Genomic DNA, 22,461 nt, shown 5'->3' on the forward strand with positions numbered 1-22,461 from the left:
ATATAATCAAAAAAAATCTTGCAACACGATGTGATCTTTGGAACACAGATCTTTTTGAAGAGAGACAGAGACACTTTCACGTCCCGCGAGACATCATACGTCCCGAGATACACATGCAGAGCAGGTTACAGATAATAGAAGTAGGAAAATTCGCAAGTCTCAAAAAATGACAGTAAAGATCGCATTAGTGCAAACAAATGGAAAATATTACTCTGTGAAATACTGGAATAGGATTGCATAGTGTTTGAGGATGTCTGGGGGACAAGAAGGTGCAATACAGGCATGTAAATTATCACAGCGCCACATAAAATGCACATCATGCGGGACTGCCAGAGCAGCAAGCCACGCAGCTGATCGAGCAAAGAGGATGTTAAAAAAACAACTGTTATTTGTTTCACCTAGTATCACCGTTTAAGAGGTGTTTTGGAGGCATGACCACATCTTCTTGAAGTGCGTTCTGCCACACCTTAAACATCCCCCCCCCCAATCACAACAGTGGGGGCGAGGTAAGGTAGGATAGGGGAGCGAAGTGCAGATCACATGGCAGAGGCAACAAGCCATACTTTCATGTCCCACGAGACGGACAACTCGTTTAAGAGGTGAATTTTACTATGACCGCAACAGAAAGAAATAAAAGGTTTTAGATATTTTGATTTTCTTAGCACATAAAGCCCACATTGAACACAGTATCTAGGACTCTTACTTTAATACGAGTTTTTTGTTCTAAGGGAGTTGTTACAGTTAAGATTCATGAAAAAGACTCCATGTGATTTAATTTAATTTGATTTTGGGGTAAAATGATTTTTCCATCAATTTTTATTTTTTTATTGGAAATGTAAACTGGTAGTACTCAGTGCATTTTAGTGATTGCTCCTATGATGCAAATTTAACACATTTTTCCCTAATTAGAAAATGTTTTCCAACATTAGGAAAATGCAGCGTGTTTTTATCTTGCACTTTGTAAGTCAACTTGGGCGTATTTTTATTCAACAGAGTAACATTTTGTTTTATTATAGGTTTGTTGGTTTACTATTTTTGTGCCTTATTTTTTAAATACTTTCTCATTTTGATTTATTTTCAGATCCACAGTTCACAGTTTACCAGCTAAAAGTGAAGATCCACACCTCAAATCCTGCACATACAAGACGTGAAGATAAGTACATGTTGTTTGAGTTTCCACAGCCATTACCGGTATGTGGTGACATCAAAGTGGAATTTTTCCATAAACAGAACAAGATGATGAAAAAGGTTTGTATGCATTTTCCTATTTTAAAACTTTACTTTGAAAAAGTCTACAATTTTTAAAAGTACAATAAACAATAAAGTATCAGTGCATTTTACAATTTACTTGAACACACAGAGTTTTCTGCATGATTATTCTGTGACCTTTTGCGATTGTTTTCTTTATGTCTACATTGGTAGTAGAGAGTCAAATGAGAAATATAATCTTTAGAAATTCTGCACTAACTGCAAAAAAGTTGAAAGAACACAACACACTGAAGCTACGTACACCTCCAAATCCTTCAGTTGACACATTTCTGTCATAGCTTCTCATGGGACCAAGTAACCCACAATTGAAAGATATCAAATATATATTAGACTAAATATGAATTTCTAACCCTTTGAATGATAGAGCTGTCTCTCACATTTTCCATAATTCTTAATATCACAATTTCTCACAAAATGTTAATGCATGCTTGCAGATTGGCACATATAACATGGTTTATAAAGGCAGCATTCGGCCCCAGTTCACACAGTTAACAAGGATTGTTTCATAGTAGGGTGGATTTAGGTTGGCATAATAGCCTGCTAAACATGTATGTTTTAGAGATGCTAGAGATTACCGAAGATCATGGACAAATGTGTACGTTACCTTGGACTGAGCTTGAAATTGAAATCAACCATGTTCTGGAACCTTGAGCCAGTATTGCTAATCACTGATGTATATATACATGTGTGTAGTTTTTTTTTTTTTTTTTTTATAAACATTTTGGACATAGCGTCTGTGGTGGGTTGGCACCCTGCCCGGGATTGGTTCCAGCCTTGTGCCCTGTGTTGGCTGGGATTGGCTCCAGCAGACCCCCGTGACCCTGTGTTCAGATTCAGCGGGTTGGATAATGGATGGATGGACATTGCCTATGGTGTAGACAGACATGCTGTTTTCACTTTAAATTACACATTTCAGAGTGTTTATTAAAAGATCTAGTATATATTACATATTTAAAGAAGTAAACACTAATTGCCAAACTTAGTTATTGAATGTGTATACATTTGGGGGTTAGCTAATTACAATAAAACATCCCGATTTTTATGCCTTTACTCACTATAGTAGGTGCGTAATTGTAACTGCAAATTTTTTTTGCGGACTATGTCTTTAAAAATTGTAGATTACATGTCATCTTTGCTTCTCAATGTGAGCACCAGCGCTCTCTCAAGATCACAGCAAAATAGTCCTATACCTATACAAATGCACCATTGAAGAGCCTTGTCTCTATACTTTGTAATACTTCTGTGAATTCCAGTAAAATTCCATTTACTTACTCATTTCACATATGCGTGATCTAGAATTCTGTTAAGAAAATAATTATATTTTTTATGTTAGTTTAATTTAGGTGTTGCAAAAATTAATACCTCCTTTTAAAGCACTGTATTGATGATTTAATATATGTGCCTCTCTAAAGCAAAAAAGTGTGATGCTTCATTCTGCACAAAGCACCATATAATAAGACTTAGGGGTCGCGTAAGCCAGTGCTGTTCCCAAGCCTGGGTAAATTGGGGAGGGTTGTGTAAGGCACAAAACCTGTGTCAAATCAAACATGCAGATGAAAAATGGAATGTCCATACTGGATCAGTTGAGGCCTGGGTTATCAGTGACCGCCACTGATGCTGCAGTCCTTCAGGATATTTGCAAAAACTATGCTTCTGCTGGCAAGGAAGGCAAAGGTGAACAAGAAGGGGAAAGTGGGTTCAAAGACAATTGGAGAGGAGGATGGGGGGAAAGAGTGTGAAGTTCAGAGTAAATGGAGCGACCTGCCTCATATGATAGAGTGGAGAAAGGTAGATCTACTGTGTTTATAGGAGACCAAGTGGAAAGGGAGTAAGGCCAGAAGCATCAATGGCGAGTGCAAACTGTTTTACCATGTTGTGGACAGGAAGAGAAATGGAGTAATTATAAAGGAAGAGTACGTTAGGAGTATTTTGGAGGTGAAGAGAATGTCTGACAGAGTTAGGAGCATGGATTTGGAAATTATAGGGATAATGTTAAATGTCATCAGTGCATATACTCCACAAGTGGGATGTGAGATGGAGGAGAAAAATGATTTCTGGAGTGAGTTAGATGAAATGGTGGAGAATATACTCAAAGAAGAAAGAGTGGTGATCGGAGCAGATCTTAGGCACATTGGCAAAGGCATCAGAGCTGATGGCATGGTTATGTGCAGGTTTGGCGTTAAGGAGAGAAATGTTGAAGGACAGATAATGGTTGAGTTTGCAAAAAGGATGAATATGGCAGTGGCGATTACATATTTTAAGAAACTGGAGGAACACATGATGTTAGAGTGGCGGAAGATGCGGACTGTGTCCTATATAGGTGATGCAGTGTGAAAGAGATTAGAGACTGTAAAGTGGTGGCAGAGGATGGTGTAGTTAGACAGCATCAGCCGTTGGCATGCAGGATGCATTTTGAAGTGAAAGAGAAAAAGAGTGAGAATGGATCCAGGGATCAGATGTGTGAAATTCAGAGGGAATATGAGACAGACACTGTGTGGTGAAAACATGATACATAATTGGAGTGCCTCAGCTGAAATGGTATTGGAGAAAGCTAGGAAGATGCTTGGTGTGACATCTAGACAGAGGAAGGAAGACAGATTTGGTGGTGAAATGAGCAAGTACAGGAAAGCATAAAGAGGAAGAGGTTAGGGGAAAAAGAACTGGGATACCCAGAGAGGAGATGAAAGCAGACAGGTGTACAAAGAGATGTGGTAAAAGGTAAAGAGAGAAGTGGCAAAGGCTAAAGAAAAATGTGAATGCTGAGTTGTATGAGAAGATCGAAGCAAAAGAAGGAGAAAAGCACTTGTACAAATTGGCCAGACAAAAGGACTGAGCAGGAGGAGGCTCACAGCAGTATTTATATAGCATATTTTCATATAAACATGTTGCTCAAAGTTCTTTGTAAAAATTAAAAGAAAAAAATAAAATTACAAAGATAATAAATAAAACAACCAAATACATAAAATAAAAAAAAATTCAAAACAAAGTATAACACAAGTTACTATTAATTGCAGGCAGTTTTACGTCTGAAAGAGTGATACAGACTTAATAATAATAATAAGGTGGAGTGGGAAATCAGAAACATTAGCATTACACATTCTGGTGCATAAGAAGAGAATACTACCTCACAAGTTCTTTTATACTGTACTTGGTTCTCAGAATAATAAGCCCACCATTGTTTTTGATGATGTAAAATTATGATTAGGAATGTATGGAACAGACATTTCCAAGCAAGATTGTTCAGAGTTTTATATGGGGATAGAATTTGAAAATTATAGCTTTCCTGTTCTGGGGACTCATTTTGTCATCTTCAAAGCTGGATATGTTGTTAGAAATTTTATTTGATTTGAAAAATGTAAATTTTATTTAAAGGAAAAAGTGTAGGTTAAGTGCTTAAGTCTTTATCAAAGTTCAATTGCATCTGTTCTGTTCTAAAAAAAAAAAAAACAAGCTACACAATATCATATTCATGAGGATGAAAGGTTGCCTTGTTCTTTGGAAATTTAATAAAAATGTGTCAGTCTCAAAAAAATCAGTACTTTGGGATATATGTCAAACTGGACATATTCAGTAAGTTTTAAGGCTTTTGCTTCAGGTTTCCAGTGATAGTGCATAGGCTGCCAGCATTTGGGGCAAAAGAAAGTACGCCATGATTATGAAAAAAGTTACTTCAACCTTAGAAACACCAAATTTATCCTTTAAGAATGGTTTTACCAGAAGCATGGAATTCAGCACAACATAGCTAATCTTTTTGTATTCGTCTGATTTGCCCATAATATTGTCAAGTCAATATTTGAAGAACTTCAAGATGCTGCTTTTAACTACATTGCTTCGTTAATATTGTTTCATGCATTGTATTTTATTGTGTGAAGAATGATTTCATAAGTTTTGTTAGAAATTCACCCTTTAACCATCTGGTCTTCCTGTGTGTTGCTGTTGAAGGATGACTTTTATATTGTAAGTTTTAATTATAACTTGCATCATTTCACTTCTCTGTCTTACAAATGTGTTGTTACATAGAAAAAAGTTGCACATTGCATTAAAGGTGAGGTTATATATTTTAAACAAGTGTCCCTCCCCTTGTACTCCACACAGCATTTTGTAATCTTGTGTACAGTGTTGGATTGAGGAAAGCGATGGGTCTACTGATTTGTCAAATTTACTTTTTATCTTTGTATGATTTTATTTTTCTTACCTTCCTGCTGTATGTGTAAGACTTTACCCACATTTGCCACATATCTGACAATATCTAAATTTTGTTTCAGGCCTTTCTTTTGGAATTTTTGTTAGCTCAAGCATATCTGCTAAATAATATCAGCTATATAATACTGTTTCATTGCCTTGTATTAAAAAAAAAAAAAAAAAAAATGGTGCTCCTGTGGTAGACCCTCAGTGATGTAGTATTCCTGGCAGAAATGCGCAGCAGAGCAGTTGCCAGCCCGACGGAGCTAAAGGGGTATCTGGCAAGAGAGTGAAGAGAATGCGTATTAGCAAAATACTCAGTGGACAATATTTTGTGTTTTATTGCTGAATCAGACTCTTGACTCTTCGGATTCCAGTTTTGGTGCAAGTGATCTGAAGATAGAAAACAAAAGTGGTATACCTGCATCAGCTGATTGGTCCCCAACTGATCGTAGTGTTGAATGCGTTCGTGTAGTTGCCGGCAGCTGCGTGAAGGCACAACTACATGTCGTTGTGTGTCGACATTCGCCGCGAAAGAGTTAAAGAAATTATTTACTGATCTGCCTGCTTAACCTAGAATTCCCATTTTTATTGTTTCATTACAAGCCTCTTTTTTTTGTTTTCAAAAATCAAATGCAAAGGTGCATGTTGCTGTGCTGCAGTCTGATATCAGGCTCTAATGGTTTCACCACAGTGCTGTTGCTATCAACAGCATGGCAGCAGTCATGGACAGTAGTCATATTGGAAATCTCAAAAAGGACACTAATAATTCCATAAATGAAACAGAAAAAAATTGGGACAAATTCAGACTCGTAATTACAAAAATAACTGCATTCAGACTATTAAAAAAAAAAAAAAACAACAAAACTTAGATCTATACTAATAAGATCCTGACAAATCAAACTTTCTTCAATGAAATCATTTCCTACATTTAAAGCATTAATTCTGACACAAGAAAAATGTAAAACAGGGCTTCTATTTGTGTTATATTTGTTTTTGTTTTTTTTGTCAATTACATTTTTTAATACTGGAAGCCTTCTCTATCATGTAACTCACATGTTGTTAACACAACACAATTAATTATTAAGATCTTATTTGTGGATATTTTATGTCTGTTGACCTTATATTGACCATCAGATACATAATTTACTTTAAAAATGAAATGATCATAAGAATAAGTAGACTTTAGTCATAGATCCCGCTGCATTCTTCATTTCATTTAGGAAGTTTAGGATGGTGAAAGTAATATAAATGCAGCAGATACAATACTGTCTGAGCTTTGTTGTTTTAGTAAGTGTAGTCAAAGAATGAAGTTTCCTTGTTCACTGTCCTTGTATGAAAAGTATTTGTCTAGGTAACTTTATTTTTTCTGGTAATGACAGACATAAGAAAACAATGTTTCCACATGTCATTCTTTTAAAAAAAAAAAAAAAAACATAATGGGTAGTAGAAGTAAACACTGGATATAAAAAAAATAAAATCAGGAGAGTCCTTTTAAAAATGGACATGAATTCCACCCCCACCCACGAATCATGTAAAATAGATCAGCAATAGTTACTTTCCTCTGGAAAGAATCGATTTAAATAGAATAACACTAACTAAAATTGTAATTGCATCCTGATGTGAAATTGCTTAAAGTTGACTGTTTGAAGGGGCGTCTTAAAATAGATGTTAACATGATAAAGATTTGCCTTTTATAGAAGCTCTTTGAATAAATACATAAATATATATATGCGCACACACACACACACACACACACACACACACACACACACACTCTATGGTCTGAACACACACCAGAATGACTAAAAGAAATAATGCCACACTGTGACTGCCAAGTCAGAAGTTCTGTTGGGGTTTTGCTGTTAGTATAAAGGAGACCCAGTAGTGTTTCTTTACGCACTTCTGCCGAATAATTTGTTGGCTGAAAGTGCTTAGTGTGTCAGAGTGAGGATATGCAATATTGTTCATAATGGCACTCAGTTTTGTTTTAATTCACTCTTTAGTGTAAATACTTTAACAACCACAGGACATTTTTTACATTGACAGAGTGCATTTATTGGTTATTATGATGGAATTTTATCTTTTTTCCTGTTATGGTCTATAACTAACACCATAATTTTATTACAGTTGGTGGTATTTACAGTATCTTTCTGTGGCAATATAAATAATGATTTCAGAAAAGTTCCAAAAGACATTTTCAGCCGACAATTTTAAAGCACATTTCTTTAAAGGACAGCCACAAACTGATGAATAAAATACAATTTAAACGGGGACAATATCTGTTGCTGTCCGGTTTCCTTTTTGTGAGTCCAAGACTTTAGGTTTTAGACTCTACTAGATATGCATTGTAAAAAGCCACTTAATTATAGTCATTGGTCATTTATTGAAATATATAAGCTGGATCAACCATAATATGTGCACATATAAACGAAATATTGACTTGCTTATTTTGACAATTGCACTTGCGGTTTTCAGGTCATTAATCATACAGATTATAAAAGAAGTGTTTTAATATCTTCAAATAATCCATAACATTTGTTCTCTAAAACTTTCCTCCCACTTTTGCTGGTGTTTCCATGCTGTTAAATTAACAATATAATGGTGAGCTGCAAACAATTATATAAATGTTACCAGTTTTATTGATATGTTGTAATTTATAATTCATTGTTCTGTATCGCTGCATTTTAAATTATATAAAGGGACTCCACCAGAGACAATGTTTTGAAGAAACTTTTAAAATAAAAAATAATCTGTCATTGTGAAGTTAAACCTGTCACATCGAAGCTAACTCTTGTATACAGCTCAGTAGCAGTAGGATCATGCTCCTGGGATATTTTGCATAGAATCTCTATGTCAGTAGACAATCAGGGCAGGTCAGGTTGGCATCACCACATAATGAAAACAGCTTGTGGTCCCGGGTAGCAACCCCCTAGGTAGACACGCAATCCAGTCCCACCGTCTGGAAATGACCATCTATCTGCCACAGCCAGGTATATATAGGGGCATCTCCTTGGCCTGGTCCAGCCACTTGGGTCCTCAACAATGAGGATCATGCAAGCTGGATCACCTTCAGGGATTTGTGCCACATGGCTGTAGTGCCCTTAACTGACGCTCCCTCACAATGTAGGTAATGTGCTTCATTCGGGACCCATTATCAATCGCTCGTTTGACAAAAAAGTCAAACCTGGTCGTTCCCACAAGGATTCTCCGAAGAGACACAGTACCAAAGGAGTCCAGTCTTCGTCTTGGGTCCCTGGATAGTGTCCATGCCACGCAACCATATACCAAAAAAGGAAACACCAGGACTCTGAAGACTTGGACCTTAGTCCATTTGTAAAGATATCGGAAATGGCCACACATCACTTTCCAGCCCACCTCATGACCACCCCATACTCTCACAGTCAACTGTCTACTGACTTCATAGGAAGAGTCACTGGAGATGTGAATGTCGCTGCCGAGGTAAGTAAACCTCTCATTGAGGTTGACACTCTCTCCACAGACAGGCACATTGTGCATGGCTGTACCCAAAAGGTCATTAAAGACGTGAGTCTTGGTCTTTATCCAGGACACTTAGACTCGTTGCTCAGTCTCTTGAGAGCCCCGATCAGAGCCTCCAGTGACTCCACAAAGGTTACAGCATTGTCGGCTAAGTCAAGATCAGTGAATCTTTCTTCATCAACAGGTGCCCCAGGGCTGCTGGTCCCCATATTCTGCCCAATACCCAGTCCATACAAGATTAAAGAGGATAGGAGCAGTAACATTACATCTGACAAACTCCAGAATCAACTGGGAAAAATGCTGACGTTCTCTCTTCACTCTGCAAAGCACTCACTGTACCAGTGTTTAGGCCGGCCATGATATCCAGCAACTTTGGGGAATCCTGCAAAATCTCAGGATGTCCACAGGGTATCTCGATCAACTGATGCTTCACGAAAATTGACAAAGGCTGCAAAGTTGGCCACATTTAGTAAAGTGAAAGCAGTTCCCTGAATTTGTGCATGGTCATTGACAAAACAAGGGTTTTTATTTATTTATTTTTTTTTTTTGGACCATTTAGTAATATACTGTTGCTTTCTGTTTTTATAATAACTTTGTCTTTAAAATAACATTCAGCACTGGCACTAATCATTAAAAATATATACCACTTTGGAAGGTGAGAACTGTAAGGGGCCACATAATAAAATATCCTTGAAATTCATTTATTCAGTACATTTATTTTTTACTTTTTTTAGACTAAATTTTAAATTGGTTCCTATTATCATGTGTTGGACATAAGTGGACAAATGCTGGACCAGTCCATTGACCCCATTAAGTAACTGATATGTCACAATATATATACAGATACAATTAAAAAAAAGTTCTATTCTTTTACAACTAATGTAATAATTTGTTCCAGATTTCCATGGTCATTTATTTGTCTTAGGAAATGCTCAGGTATATTTTCTCTGACTTTCTGCCAGTGTCCTTATAATAGGGAATTATCTATCAATCGATGATTCTGAGAATGTTTGAAGACCTGGGTCAGGTATCCATGCAGGTTTCTGTGCTCAGGACTAAAGATGTTTATTTCCCTGAGCCTCTCCAAGTAGGGTGTACCTTTTCATCCTCAACCTGCATGTGGCTGCTCTTCTCTGAACTGGTTGTAGAGCTTCTGTTGTAGAGCACCCCCTTTAGGTGCCTGGAAATCCAGTTTTCACCCCAAACCCTATTTTATATTAATTGACTATCGTAACATGTAGTGCTGGTAATGCTAACATTTAAAAAAGGTGCCATTTTGAGTGGTTTATGGGTTAAACAGATGACATTTAAGGTGCTTTTCTAATTTCAAACACAAAAGCAGGTAAAATTTGAATTGATGATGACTCAAGGATTCATATAAATTAGAAAAGAATAGTCTTAAGTACAAGTGACATCAGTCCTTTTGGTCCATTCTTCTGTTATTTGTACTCTGTCTCTGGCTGCTTAATCAACCTATGTTGTAGGGTACCATAATCAGAATCACCTTATTCACCAGTACTTAATGTACTGGAATTTGACATGGAAGATTTGGAGCTGCTTATAACAGAACACAACATCACATACAAATAACACAAATGGCTTAAGTTAAAAAGAAAAACTTCATTCAAGTTTGCAGAGTAGTACATTTATAAATGAGATGTGCAAATGTGTCTGTGCGTATGCACACACACACACACACACACACACACACACACACACACACACACACTCTCTCTCATATAGTATCTAACAGAATGCATGAATATCCAAAGAAGTCAGGCTAGGTTACTGGTTTGAAAAGGCTATGGCTCTGGGAAAGAAATTTTTGAGGTGTCTGTTAGTTTTAGTTTTAATTGACCTGAAGCGTTTATAAGAGGGGAGTTTATGAAATAAGTGATGAGCAGTGTGAGATGAGTCCATGGTGATTTTTGACATGGTTAGTGACACAATATGTACACAGATCTGCAACAGATGGAAGGGTACAGCGAATTATTTTCTCAGCAGACCTCACAACATGCTCTTAATTTATTTTTGGAGTGTACCATTGCTCAGCCAAACCAGACAATAACAGAGAATGTGATTACACTTTAATTTGGTGTAAGAAGTACAATCGCTGCTGTGCCTTTTTAGTGATGCAGGTGTTAAGGTCCCAACTGAGGGTGTTTGTGATAGTTGTGCCCAAAAAGTTGAAGGATTCCATCATGTTGACTGCAGAAATTAAATTTAGCAATCAGTGTAATATTGTACCTCGCTTAATGAGTCCTAACTAGTTCTTAGGTTTGAACATTTTCTTGCCAAGTTGACAAATTTTTTTAAACACATGAGCATTTTTTTCATTGAATGAGCTATGAATAATTTCGTTACCAATAGTTGCTTATCTAGTCTGATAATATAAAAATAATGGTTTCCTCTTACCCCAAGACATTCACAGTGTAATTTTTAGAAAAGAGCAAGGTTTTTACTTAACACAATTAACCCAACATACATGCTGTATCTGTCTTTTCTGACCATCATGTGAAATATTTCTTTTTACATTTATGAGTGTTTTGTTGTTTGTTTTAAGTACTTAGTCATAATTTTAAGTTTGTAATACCCATTTTGCTGTATAGTTTTATTAAAAGACAAACATTAATTACATAGGTTTGAGTAGTTTGAATTTCAACAGACATGTAAACTGTTTTATACACACTAATTCACATCTCTAGTATTCATGCATGGGATATAAAATTTCAAAACTTCACTTTCTCCCCTTATGGTTTTGGTTTACCTCCAAAATTCCCTTGGCATGTATGTTAGAATACCTGGCAATTTCAAATTGGCCCATTGTGGATGTGTGTGATGGTGGGCACCAAAGGTCAATCTAATTTTATTTTTTGATGAGATGATGTGAGTAACATATGAGCTTATACCGACTGTGTAGTGGCATGAATCAAGCATTGCGAATTAAAAACACACAAACCACAAACACCCTCATTAGAGCACAGTGTTGCAAATCACCAACACACAAATGAAAAGGTTGATAGATATCCCCCTTCAAGTTTCGATAGTCGCAGCTGCATGGCAGTTACAAACGTTTGCGCAGGAGAGTGCAATAAGCAGCTGCATGTCAGTTCAAATGTGCTGCATGGCACCAGGAAAAAAGATGTAATTTTGCACTCATGCATCTTAGAGGGAAAATAGATTGTCACATAGTGGATGTTCCCATAAATTGGATTAAGCACATTTGTTATTCAATAACTCTGAAGAATTAGTCAAGATATTGAATGTACTGTATTTAGGGAATACATTTTAAATGCACTGTCTTTATTAGACTAGAACAGAAACCCTTATCTAACTCAGACAATTAGTGGTTTAAATGTGAAGTTGCTGAATAAATGAAAATCCACTTAAATTAGTACCCTTTTATAATTTCTTCTTTCTCCAGTAGATGATGTGTAAACAAGCTATCGATGTACACAAGGCATGGGAATTTCTATTTCAGCTTCATACTGTCATATTGGTTATACATAATTCCACATATTGAAGTTTAATATGTGCTATACCTGATATATGTAACTGGTTATCTGAACTGAACCACTACTTCTTTGAAATATGGAAAGTGACTGCTTGTGTTTTTCTTAGTTAATGTGGAAACATTCAGAAGGCAAAAAAAAAAAAAAGTTTGTGAAAATAAATGTGTTGTTTTCTTTATACAGTTGGGAGTTACAAGAGAAATAAAATGTCAGATACTTCAAGTCATGCATACAATACTTTCTCTTTTATAGGTAGATTTGTATTATCATATCTATATAAGGAATAAATGTATTTCCCATGTGTAGTTTCTGCATGCTAATATCATAAAGCATTTTTCTCAATCCTGTAAACTGTTTAATGTTCCCATTCTAATATGGACATCAAAACTGTAATTAACATTTTTAAAAATGGGCCCCCATTATTTGTATTTTATGCTAAACATCTTTAGAATTAACACAGTATAAATGTCATCACAAATGCATTGAAGCAGGTAAAAGTTTCTTTGTTTTTATATTTGCATGCAGATGTATGTTTGTATGTATCAGGAGGGGGCAGGCATATTATTTACCAGAATATTCTTTGTCAGGAGTGATTTGCATCGAGTGGAACATATATTTAAAATGTAGTGCTTTGCAGTTGGAACATGCAGTATCGAAAAACTATCAATTTCCAGTTAGTCGTGCACAGAATGCATTAAAATTCCTGTCTTGAAATGAGTAAATTTTTAGCAAGATAAACTGTTACAAGTCTTAGTGAGAAACAGTCCAGTACTGCATTGATTTGGAATTTTGTCTGTCTCTTATGCCTAGTTATGTTCAGGAATTGAGCTAAGAAGCACCATCTACATTGTTTAAAATGTTGGTATAATGTTTGAGACAATACAAAAGTGTGGTTGTACCTGCACATCAGATTCACTCAACCTACCATTTTTAACAGCTCATTGTAATGTTACTGTATATATGAGGCATCTGTGAGTGAAAACTAATTGAAAAATTATAGATAAAGTAGGTCTTATTCAGATTGTTCTATACTAACATTAGCAGCACTAGAAAAGCAATTCCAAATATCTAACACTCCGGTTTTCAGCAGGAAAACACAGCGGATGTTACGCTAAGTAAATAATTTCAACTGTTACCACAAAGGGAGAAACAGCCACTAGCTGCAGTAAATAAAAATTTCACTTTTAATTGTCTACACTATGAAAAGAACAAACCAGTCTTCCTTGTTTTTGCCATTTTAGAAAAATTAATCTGAATAAAACCCAATTGATGACCTCTTATGACATCCACTTTGCCAAGTATTGTTTGGTGCTGTATTGGTCCTGTGGAAACAATTACAGAGATAAATCTTGATGGGAAGGCAAAGACTAATTAAATTAGTTGGTTTCTCCTTTCCTGCTTACAGCATGTTTTTATTGCATGTCAAAGACTGCATGGCAAACTGTTAACAACAACAACATTTATTTATATAGCACATTTTCATACAAAAAGTAGCTCAAAGTACTTTACATAATGAAGAAAAGAAAAATAAAAGACAAAATAAGAAATTAAAAAAAGGCAACATTAGTTAACATAGAAAAGGAGTAAGATCCGATGGCCAGGGTGGACAGAAAAAAACAAAAAAAAAAACTCCAGAAAGCTGAAGAAAAAAATAAAATCTGTAGGGGGTTCCAGGCCACGAGACCCGCCCAGTCCCTCTCTGGGCATTCTACCGAACATAAATGAAATAGTCCTCTTTGTAGTTAGGGTTCTCATGGAGTCACTTGATGCGGATGGTCATACAGACTTCTGGCTTTTAATCCATCCATCATTTTTAGAATATCATGGTACTTAGAGTAGATGGTGTTAAGGAAAGTTATTATTAACTTAAGTTAAGGAAACTTGTTAAGAACATCCATTTGTTGCAAGCAAGCTAGCTGCAGAAAGATCCCTAGTTTGTCTATGTGTGTAATGTTTATTTTTACTGCTTAATGTCATTTGCCCTGGTGCGTTGCTTGCAGCTTTTATTTAAATTTGTATGTGTATGCATGCTTTTCTAGGAAAAAATGTTCCACTTTTGGGTTAACACCTTCTTCATACCTGAACCTGAAGACAATTCAGAGAAAGTAGAAAATGGAACTTTACTTGGAGCAAAAGAACTTGATGGAATTCAAAGTACAGAACGTGGAGATGACAAAGATTATCTTATCCTTTCACTGACAAAAAATGACTTGGACAAAGCAAATAAAGACAAAGCCAACCGATACTTCTCTCCAAATTTTAAGGTTTGTTTAATTTTCAGAGATTACAATATTAGTTTTTCATATTATTTTTTAATATTGAAAATAGACTATCATTTTCCATTATATATCGTAAGAAATTTTAGTGATTAGTATTTATTTAGTTACAATTTCAACAAAAAAGAATCAGTTGAGCATTTGCATCCTGTTTTCAGAATGTTGATTTTGCTTTCCTTACATTTAATATTATTCATGTTGGTGGTACTTTACTGGATGTTTGGCAAAAATCTCAGTTCTGTTTTTATTTTAACCCATGCCTTATGTGTACGTAACAGTGAAAAATAGTAGTGTATGGCCAATTGAGACATTCATATCTGCTCTAGACTATGCTTAGATATACGTATAGTCCCTTTAAAAAAAAAAAAAAAAAAAATTTTTTTTGTGAAATTTCTCAAACTAAAGGAGTAAGGTGTATGCATTTTTTTCCCCCCATACCAGGTCAAACTATACTTTACGAAAACCGTGGAGGAGCCATCTGGTTCAGAAGCCAGCACATCAACTTCAGTAACACCGGACGTTAGTGACAATGAACCTGATCACTATAGATATTCGGACACCACTGACTCTGATCCAGAGAATGAACCTTTTGATGAAGATCAACATACGCAGATTACTAAAGTCTAAAATATTTTTATGGATTAAAAAAAAAAAAAACCACGAGAAAAATGGAATAAAAACTTGAATATAAACTGAAAGCAAGTACCTTTTTTAATGGCAATAGGACATTGTGTCAAGTAAAATGCTACCAATTATAGGAACAATTATTTTCCTGACCAATTTTGTTTTGCCCCAAAAATCTACAAGGTTTTGACACTGTTGTCCAGTGGAAAAAGGTTACGTAGCTGATGTGTATATACCTTTTTGTGTCAAATGGACAATTTAAAGAATATATATATATATATATATGTGTGTGTGTGTGTGTGTATATATATATATATATATATGTATGTATGTAATATATATATATATAATATATATATATATATATATATATACACACACACATTATATATATATATATATATATATATATATATATATATATATATATATATATATATATATATATATATATATATATATATATATATATATATATAATATAAATGCAATCAGGAGATTAGACAGCACTTTCCTATTTAATTCCAGTTACAAGTTGGAGGACAAATCTGGTGTTTCTACATAGGAAGATCTTTCTTTTTGTGCTGTGTCACCAAAATGTTAGGTGCTAAATAAGGATTCATGTCCAGCCATATTCATTCCCACCAAAAATAAAGACTTTTTGTGGTTGGCAAGAAGAGTTGATAAAACGGTTTGAGTGTTGAGGTAGGGGCAGTGTGGATAAGGGATGGAAAGACTGATTTCTAAAAAACCGTCTGTGCTGATTAATGCACCACCTCAAGCTACTGAATGCATACTGCTATTCTGCAACAGTAGTTAATCCTGGGTAACAGTGGTATTGGCTGCTGCTGCTTATGTGTGGCATTTTCCTTGTGTGTGTCCTTTTTTTGTTTTGTTTTGTTTTTCTCTGGTGCTAGAGAAGGCAGCTAGAGGGAGTGATTCTTTCTGAATGTTGGAAAGAGTGTTCTTTTACAGCTTTTCATGGCCCTTAAACTGAATATATTATTTTGGATGGGGGGGCAACACTTGCAAAATTGAACAGAAGTTTTTTTTAAGCCAGATTTGTTAAATGGTGACGATTAGCACAGAATGAAAGTAAAGGAGAAAAATCTTGAACTTTAAATTGAAAAATGCTGCTCTATCTCCTGTGTAAACAGAGGCCAGTGCTTTAGTCGGTCACCTTTTTCCAATTTTACCTACTGTGAATGCTTCATGTGCTGTTTGCAGGCTGTTTCCCATAATTATTTGTAATTGTGCAGTGACAAACTGCATGTTGAAATTCTGCAGTCTTGCAGTTTTATTTTTAATTTATAGTCTTTATGGCATCTAAGCATTTTCCATTCCTTTACCACTGTGTATTCTGTTTAAGTATACAGAATGAGTATCCCAATGTAATTGTCAATGTGTTTTTGTTTTGTTTTTTTGTGTTTTTTAAGATAATAAAATATATACAAATCAGCAGGGAAACCAGTGTTGCAATAATGTTAACACTATTCATTTAAAAGGCAAATCATGTGCATGCTAATGGAGTTAGTGTCCATGTCCTTTAATAAATGGTATTCATTGTTTTCTACAAGGGGAGATCTAATCTGTCATTTGAACTCTTGATTGTATTTAGCCAGAAATATAATTCACTAGTAGCATTAAGCAGTTTAATGGTGTCAACAGGTATGGTAATGCATAAACAGTCCAACTTTAAGTTGATTACACTGTGTAATAAGTGAACGTCACTATTTCCCCTTTTCTTTTTGGGGATTAAACTGTGAGCTGTTCCATCTCTTGTCATACCTAAAGGGTTTGACTACACTTTTAGCACTTAACAGTTTTGCTGTATGCCTAATCTATTTCAAGCAACTCCAGACGGAAAACCTTATAGCTTTTTTTCCTCTTTCTGTTGTGTCTTTTTATATGGGACATCAGATTTCTTTTGGCTCCAAAAATCAAAATTGTTTGTAGCCTTATTGTGCAAGGTCTGACTAGATCTAGATCATTTATGTATCCTACAATGGTGCTTACAAACTGCCAAACAGCATATGGTAATTGTATAATAAAATAGGAGCCAAGAATCTGTGTTCATCATATGGTGCAAGTAGCATTTGTCTCAAGCACACTTATGTGTGTGTATGTGTGTATGTATGTATGTGTGTGTGCACGTGCGCATGGGAGGGATTTTTGATAAAAATGCTACATTGTCTCCCTTGTTTGAATTTCCATAATGTACAAGTGACTGCCCCTGACTGGAGATGTTTATGTACATATATATATTTTTTTAACTTATTTCAGTCACTTTGGAAGAGTGAATACGACAACAATAGACAAAATTTTTATTGTTAAAAAATCAAAGGAAAATGAAAGCCCTTAATGTAATATTGTTGGAAATTTCTCACGGTTTTCATTTAAGAATCCACAAGGTAAACAAGATTGGATTGTGGAGACGGTGTTGTAGAGATCAGACCAAAAACATTTCAGATGCTTGCGTAAGAATGTTCAGTAAAGATGTTAGAGCTGCCTTGTGTGTTGCTGGCACTTGAAATTCAATTAAGAAAAAAAAATCTGTATCTTTTAATGCACAGTTACTAGGACAAGATAAAATGGCCCTGTCATCTTGCGTCAGCTTTGTCATTTTATTTTTTAGAGAGAAATCATTTCAGTGCTTTTTATTTTGATTTATGTCTTGCCGTGCCACAGAAAACCTGCCAAAATGCCTGTGTATTTTTGATTGTGATTTTTATTTATTTATTTTTTTTAATACAGTATGGTATTTCCAGGAAGGGAGGAAATCACTTAAAAACATAAAAACAAAGAAACCTGAAACTTATTGAGATGGCTTGCAAAGAAGTTTACTTTGCCTTACACAAGAGTTTGTGATTGACAGTGCTCACATGGCTACTGCTTTAGAAATCACTCGCTTTACTGTACTGGCACCAGTATACGGACATTTAGTAGTTTTCTTGATCATGCTGGCTCTAGATTTACATATGTACTAGGCTTTTGCACTGTTATGGTCTTGGTCAAGGTTGTGCGTTTTAGGTCATCCTTGAAAACCTTTTTCAAAAAGCCGTGCAAGCTTTTTATGGCTAATTGAAGGTAATACAAAATGGCATTAATAGTATTGTACCTTAATTGCATTTGCATACAACCCTGTAGTGTGACATTTATTTTGAATGAAATAAATGTCCTATATTATATTGGGTGGGTGGGCGCAAAAACAAAATAAAATCTTTATTTATGGCAGTATTCATTATTCTGATAAATTACATCCTTGTAGGTATTCTTCCCAGGTGTTTTTGGACTGTTAGCTTACAAACCTTTGGTTATTCTGCAGCATAAATGTATGAAACTAAGGGCATCACTGTTAAGGAGCATTTGCTTCTGGACCCCAGGCCATCCCTAATCATCTGTAGCCCCACTATAAAGAGATTTGCCACAGTACCTTAAAATGAAATTGAAAATATCAATGAGTCAGCCGTAGAGGTCCTTAGCTGTGGTGCAAATTGTGTAATTTAGTGGATTTCACAGGCGGCACCAATACTCAATTTCAGCTTTAAAATATTCATATAAAGGTGCCAGTGTGCAAGTTTCATGTCACTAGTTTTTAGCAGATTTGTGCAATATGTTTTAACAACGCCTGTGGTTGCCACAAAGTGCCTCTTGTTTACTGTTAAAATACTTGTCAGATACTGTTAATACTTTTGTCATGCATGCAGATGGAAGGGGTGGAACTGTGCACTAAATTAAAGGGGCTTTAAATGCAGTGTTGAGCAAGGCTGCCTGTTGCTTTGCTCATCCGGTTTTTGGATTTCATTTCACGTAGAGTATGTATGCTCCAATATATTTTCAGTCTGTAAAACAGCCTTACTCCATTTTAGCCTGTTCAGATACTATTGTGCTGTGCAGAAGTTGCTCTGTGTGTAATGCTATGCACTGAGAATTCACAACAATGTATGAAATTGTACAGGTTATAATGATGATCATACAAATCAGATGTCCATTTGTTATTGTATGTGTTTAACTACCCTTTATCTTAGTGTTATAAACTCCACTTAAAACCAATTAAAGACTCATTCTTGTCAACATGCGTCTATTTATTTGTTTGTTTTTTTAGGGTGTGCTTAGTGCCCTTAAGTCTTGGAAAGTAAATTATAAAGTGAATGGGATGGGATGTGTTGCCGACATATCAGGCCAGAAAGAAATTATATACATTTGGTCAAAGGTTATTTCCTTTTCCAGGTAGTTGATTTTCAGTTATTTTTTTTTTAATATATAATTTGTAAATTATTATGCTTTTTGCCCCTTTTTTGATAATTTTTAATCCAACCTCCATCTCTCTTTAAGTGGAAATAATATATTTGAGAGAAATGAGCATACCTGCAATTTATAAAGAGAGATGCAGCCAATAACAGACAACAATATACTTAATTAAATTAAGTAGAATAATAGCTTGTTCATCTGCATTTAAACAGAAGGTGAGGTGATAAAATATAATTGTGATGCATTTTTAATTGAACTTTTTGGGTTGTGTCCTATGAAACAAACACTTTCACATTACCTGTCTATTAGATTGTCTTTTAGTGTGCCAATATTTTGTCCAGGTTTTTTTATTTTTTTTTTATTTTAATAAACAGTGTGACTATTCAAAAAATGCAATGGCTAAATTAAAAAAAAAATCTTAGCTGGCAACACTTGAAAGATTGAGGCATGACTTTATATGTTGCCATAAAGGTAAACACATAGTAGTCTCAATTTAGTTACGAAATTTTGTGTCAACCCATTTTTACTGTTAAATATGTGTAGTGTAAACCTAGTTAATACGCCATACTACATCTCCCCTGTACCCCAATGGCAAAGTATTTGCAATTTTGTGTCTAAATGATGATGTTGAATGCTGTAATAGACTTGATCATTTAAAAAAGGTGAGAAACACTGATAAACTTAAATGCAAAAATTATGAGATTGATGAAAATGTTTTAAGGGTAGGATTAATGTGTGTTTATGATTTCCTGCAATGAAGAGATACCAAAATATTTTATACCGAAATATTTTCAATATGTTGACATAATGTAAAATGCGTTGTATTCTTTGAGGAAATATTTTTTATGTCAAAAAGCATTTTGGTGTTAAGGATGCATTTGATTGTGTTTCTGTTCATTTGGTTACTTTTTTCTGTTTATAGAATGTTACACTTTGATGACTCCTTTTCTTATTGCTTTATTGACTTAAATTACTAATTTGGGCTACTCAGTTACTGTTACCTTTCTGTTAAATGTCAGCTTCTGATTAGTGTAGGCAAAAGTCTAAAAAGTTTAATAGGACATCTGCTTAATATATATATAGATGGGCAATTGAAAAAAATCAAAAAGATTAAACCACTAATATTCACTCCATTAAGTTCAGTTTTAATAAACATGGCAATTTGTGTTTTTGGTAAACATTTTAAATTCATGGTTAGTGTTTTAACAGAAAATTATTCAAATAGAATTTCCTGTGGTATTGTCATTTTTGTTCATTGTGCTACTGCACGAAAAGTGTTGGTGAGAATAATTGATTGATTGTTAACCAACTAATGATCAGTTTTGTCTTTGCTAGTGCTAGCAGTTTTTGATTGGATAATTCAGTAAGGCTCCTTAATTTTCTTTAAAATTGTCTATAGATTGGGTTTCTAGCCTAAGTGCAATTTATTGATAACTAAAAGGATTATAAAAATCTGGGAACTGCTTATATATCAACATAAAGGGCAGGATGCGGGACATACAACCAAGTAACACAGAAGAAGCTGGCTTTTCTAAGTTCATTTACCAATTTTTGAGATGTTCATGGCTTTACAGGCTTTTTAAATTAGTTTTTAGTGTGCTATGTCAGTTGGATCACCCTTGTTCTAATGTACTGCAATAGGGAGGCGTGGACTAAAAACCATTTTACTGAGATTCAGAGCATTTTAGTGAAAAGCTTGTAAAAACTGGACGTTTGCCTGACAATTTTTGCTACAGTAACAATTGAACTTTGAAAGGAGGTTTTTAGCTGGCTGTATACTAGCCACTTAAAGTACTTATCATGGCACAAGAAAAACTATTTTGTGATCTACAGCCCCTAAGAGTGATTTTCAGTACAGTGTGGAGTTGCTTGCCATTGTTGTGGATTGCATTTGTCATGCTAGTCACATAGTTCTTTGTCTTTGGTGTGAGTTTGGCTTCTTTAGCTGGCTCTGTGATTCATTGCTGTCACCTCTAACTTCACAGGAGAAAAGGGGAATCTGAAGTTCCCTTCTTGAACTAATGCTGCTTCTTAGTCTTCCCTGATTGGGCTTCGGAATGGACCATAAAGCTATGGTTCATGACATCCACATGGATAGGAGATTTCAAGCACTCATAAAAATGCTTTCTTTCTCCCAAGGGAGTAGATCAGTGTCCTGCTATAAAGAGACCACTTTAAAACATGGTGTAGTCTCTGGTGACTGGATAAAGGTTCATTCTAGTTACAGATTCAATATTTTTTGTTGGTTTGTTTCTTTCATAAGATTCAACCAAAATTCATCTTATCGTTACAAGCTTAAAAAAAAAATGTCCTTTTTTGTGCCCTTTAATCTGACATGTCAGCTCATCCTTGATTAACACCTTTATCAGATGAAACTCAAAGCATGCTGTTTTTACAGCTGTAGTGTAGCCTTTTGTGTTAGTGTTCACTGTAGAATTAGGATGGTGGGGGCTGCGACTTGCTTTGTGAATCTTTGTCATGTCTTCTCTTTTAACAGGTATTCTGTGCCACCGAAAGCCTAGCAAAGTGGGGCAATGCCAGTTTTCTCCTACATTGCCTGATGCCAATTAAGACAAATGCCTTTCCACCTTTGTAACATAAAATTTAGAGTTTTCCTACCTGTTGGTTGTACAGTATATATACAAGAACACCAATTATCTGTCAGGGGTGGTGACCAAGGCTGTGACAGATAGGAGAAAAGATGGATAACAGAACATAACATTAAAACTTATATACTGTAGATTAGCGAATAGTCATATTTATTTAAAAAAAATAATGTATTAAGAAAATTAATTCATATAATATTCTAAAAACCAGCGTAATAAAGAAACACAACTCAGAGGTAC

The 22,461-nt window shown here is 35.1% G+C and overlaps 1 protein-coding gene across 1 annotated transcript in view; it reads left to right on the forward strand.

Annotated features, from left to right (window-relative positions):
- The window catches only part of ptenb (phosphatase and tensin homolog B), a 125,765-nt gene extending 110,256 nt beyond the window's left edge, over window positions 1-15,509 (forward strand). The window contains exons 7-9 of the mRNA XM_028795428.2: window positions 1,082-1,248; window positions 14,504-14,728; window positions 15,182-15,509. Coding sequence (XP_028651261.1) covers window positions 1,082-1,248; window positions 14,504-14,728; window positions 15,182-15,367 — 578 coding nt within the window. The 3' untranslated portion in view covers window positions 15,368-15,509. The remainder of the gene's footprint in view (window positions 1-1,081; window positions 1,249-14,503; window positions 14,729-15,181) is intronic.
- The last annotated feature ends 6,952 nt before the right edge of the window (window positions 15,510-22,461 follow it).

This window comes from Erpetoichthys calabaricus, chromosome 2 (genome assembly GCF_900747795.2).
Source record: "Erpetoichthys calabaricus chromosome 2, fErpCal1.3, whole genome shotgun sequence".
NCBI lineage: Eukaryota > Metazoa > Chordata > Cladistia > Polypteriformes > Polypteridae > Erpetoichthys > Erpetoichthys calabaricus.